Raw genomic sequence first — 3,041 nt, 5'->3', positions numbered from 1 at the left:
ATTTTCACTATTGCGTTTGACACTCAACACTGGCGATTCAGTATACAAATCCGAATTTTTACAGAAACAAAATGATGTAAAAAGTATAATTAATTAGATTATCTCTGTACAAAAGGTCCTTCTAATAAAAAGCATATGAATATGCACTATCTTCTCGTGGTAGTTGATCTATAAAAACATTATTTCGCTTGTACAATCGCCTTTAATCATAAGGTATGCAAATAATCGAGGAAGGTTTATGAAACCTCTATAATGTAGATGTTAAGTTTTTTAAACTTAATGTATTTTAATTTACTATGATGAATTATTCAATTATATACACAATTTTTATACTTTTCTAGACAGATAACTTTTTCATCCGGTTATTTCTAGTCGAATATGCGTGTACGCGTAAATAATAAAATCAAAAATTTAGAAAGAAAGTAATTTTCCTTAAGAGGGGAAACCTATTTAGATGACTCAAAAAATCGAATTTTTTTTTACGTCATAAATTGTTAGTAAAACGATCGAAGAATATGTTCCCAAAGTTTCAATGAAAAATTTCAATTCGTTCCGGTGTTACGCGTAAGCCGACAAAATCGACGTAGCGCCTTGGAGACAAAGGATGCTCGGAAAACTTGAAAAGATGAATAGAAGCTCAAAATTATATTTATGAACAAGAAGAAGAATAACTATATGGTGTTGGAATAGCTGATTAACCAGTAAGTAATTAAAATAATGTCATTACCGTCTCGACTTTGTTGTTTTCAACAATTTTTTTAAAATCATTTTTCTCGAAACGACTTTTTTGGGACTTCCGTAGACTGCAGCTCAAAAGTTTTCGAGAAATAATTTTAATAATTAGCGGATACTTTCTTTATATAATTACGCTCTATTTAAACCTAAATCCGTAGTTCTGTAATTATTTTAAGTATTTTTTAAACGCAAGAAAAGTTATGAACTTTTTAAATAATTTGATATTCTATAATAAGTAAACATGTCCCGTGTAGAAATTTCCCTAATAGTGCCTAATAATATTGTGGCTTTGTTAGGGGCCCCAACAGCTTACCTTTATTTTTTAATACAAAAAAAAATTGGAAAAATCTGACATGCTAACTCATTTGTTTTTACTGTGCACCATGCAATACAAACTTTTGACCATTTTTTAAAAATTTTTGACTATTTTTGAAAATCGATGAAAATTTTAGTGAATTATTGTTCTTATGTTAAGTTGATAGCGGTGAGTACTCAGATAAAAATAAACCTTTTATCATATTACCAAAAAAAGAACGCTGTGAATGACGTTTATAGGTTAGGTCATTGTGTCACACGCGTGCACATGTGAAAAAATGATGTTTATATTTATTCAACTTTAATAATATGAATTGTATATTATTTTTACGAATTATCTAAAAGGATTTCATTCAATTATTTACATAAAGAGAAAAGAGAATCAATTTTTAAAGTATACGAAGACGCTTGAAAATTTGTTCAACGACAAATTTTTTTAATATATTTTTATTATATTAAAACAGTATTCGTAATTTCTTTTAATAGGTAAATTGTATTTTTTTATCACTATCAACTTTGCAGATACCTGAAACTATCAATTTCATGGAATAGTTAATAGTGCATATAAATTCAAAAATCTCGACCTAACTTATAAATAAATACGTCACTTAACAATAATATCGGACCTATTTTGTCAATGAAAAGAACAAAAACGGCATTTACTTGCACAAAAGGCCCTACTGGGGCCCTAACGAGGGCCCCAAACATTAATTGGGAAATAATAAGGATTCTTGTTATGGGCCATAACAAATTTTCTTTTACGGCCTTAACAATTTTGCGTAACCAAACTATTGCGGTCCCTAACAATTTGCCCCATGCGGACCTTAATAAAAATAGGGAAACCCCATCAGGCCCTCAACAATACCCCATTACGATTTCTACATGGAGTACACCATCCCTTTTAAAAATATTCACTTATGCTGGAATCAGTCCAATTTCTTGTTCCTTTCTTCAGATAATCTGAAATTAAACATTTTATTTCAAGGCAAACTAATCCATTGAAAAATTTTCTAGAATGTTAATTTTATAGTTTTAATTATTCCATTTGAATTCACTTGACTTCTGATTTCCTTGCTTTTTTCTTTTGAGTACTAAATTTCCAATATTTTTGAACGGTTCCTCTATCATCACAGCAAAGAATAATGACAAAGTTAATACAAAAATTCCGTCTATGACAAAGAAGGTATGCTGCAACAAAAAATTAATTTTAGGTTTGAAAGTTATGTAATATTAATTAATGAATATTCAGAAATATTTACCAGATTGTAGAATGAATAAGCAGACGGTTTTCGGGCAGTGCCAAGATCGTATGATTGAATTGCAAAGTGGAGTAGATAAACCGCGTAAGAAAGTTTAGAAATAGGTTGAATCCATCTAGGTGTCAAGAAGTTGTATTGAAAATCTGCAAAAATGATTTCGAAAGTTATTAGTATAGGACACACAAACATATAAAAGGAATGAAGATTACACTTAAATACTTTTAAACTTAAAGATAAAGAACTAAAATATTCTATATTGAAACATTAAAAACTCAGTAATAATTATAAGTAATCATAAATACTGTAAAGTCAACCGTTTATATTTTTATTGACCTAAACCATCGCCAATTGTGATGAGGAGAGCGGCAGAGCATATGCTAAAAGCGAAAATTGGTCTATGAAAACTCGCATAGAACGCCTTTACAAGAAGACTTGGTCTCTCGTTTGGATCCATAAATTGAAACCCAAGACGTTGAATATAAATACTCAATACTACTACTTGTAGAATAAATAAAATTCGAGACCACATCTAAAAAATAGACTTTTTAAAATAATTAAAACACTAATCAATCAAACTTGAGGCAGCATTTTTAAGAAATTGTTTATTTTTAAAAATCAAATTGATCATTTATATATTTGAGACTTTTACTATAATTTTTACCTTGGGGAGACGCCAAGCCGCAAATTTATAATCATAAATAAAAGCTCCCATAATTATTCCCACAACATATG

At 29.3% G+C, this 3,041-nt stretch overlaps 1 protein-coding gene across 1 annotated transcript in view; it reads right to left on the bottom strand.

Moving 5' to 3' along the window:
• Window positions 1–1,649: 1,649 nt before the first annotated feature.
• LOC117176493 overlaps window positions 1,650–3,041 on the bottom strand; it is a 34,082-nt gene continuing 32,690 nt past the window's right edge. The window contains exons 9-13 of the mRNA XM_033366747.1: window positions 2,971–3,040; window positions 2,643–2,838; window positions 2,310–2,452; window positions 2,106–2,238; window positions 1,650–2,010 (exon numbers count right to left, since the gene is read on the bottom strand). Of these exons, the coding sequence (XP_033222638.1) occupies window positions 1,952–2,010; window positions 2,106–2,238; window positions 2,310–2,452; window positions 2,643–2,838; window positions 2,971–3,040 (601 nt within the window). The 3' untranslated portion in view covers window positions 1,650–1,951. The remainder of the gene's footprint in view (window positions 2,011–2,105; window positions 2,239–2,309; window positions 2,453–2,642; window positions 2,839–2,970; window position 3,041) is intronic.

This window comes from Belonocnema kinseyi, chromosome 7 (assembly GCF_010883055.1).
Source record: "Belonocnema kinseyi isolate 2016_QV_RU_SX_M_011 chromosome 7, B_treatae_v1, whole genome shotgun sequence".
In the NCBI taxonomy this organism is placed as follows: domain Eukaryota; kingdom Metazoa; phylum Arthropoda; class Insecta; order Hymenoptera; family Cynipidae; genus Belonocnema; species Belonocnema kinseyi.
This window is presented reverse-complemented; position numbering and strand designations above follow the sequence as displayed.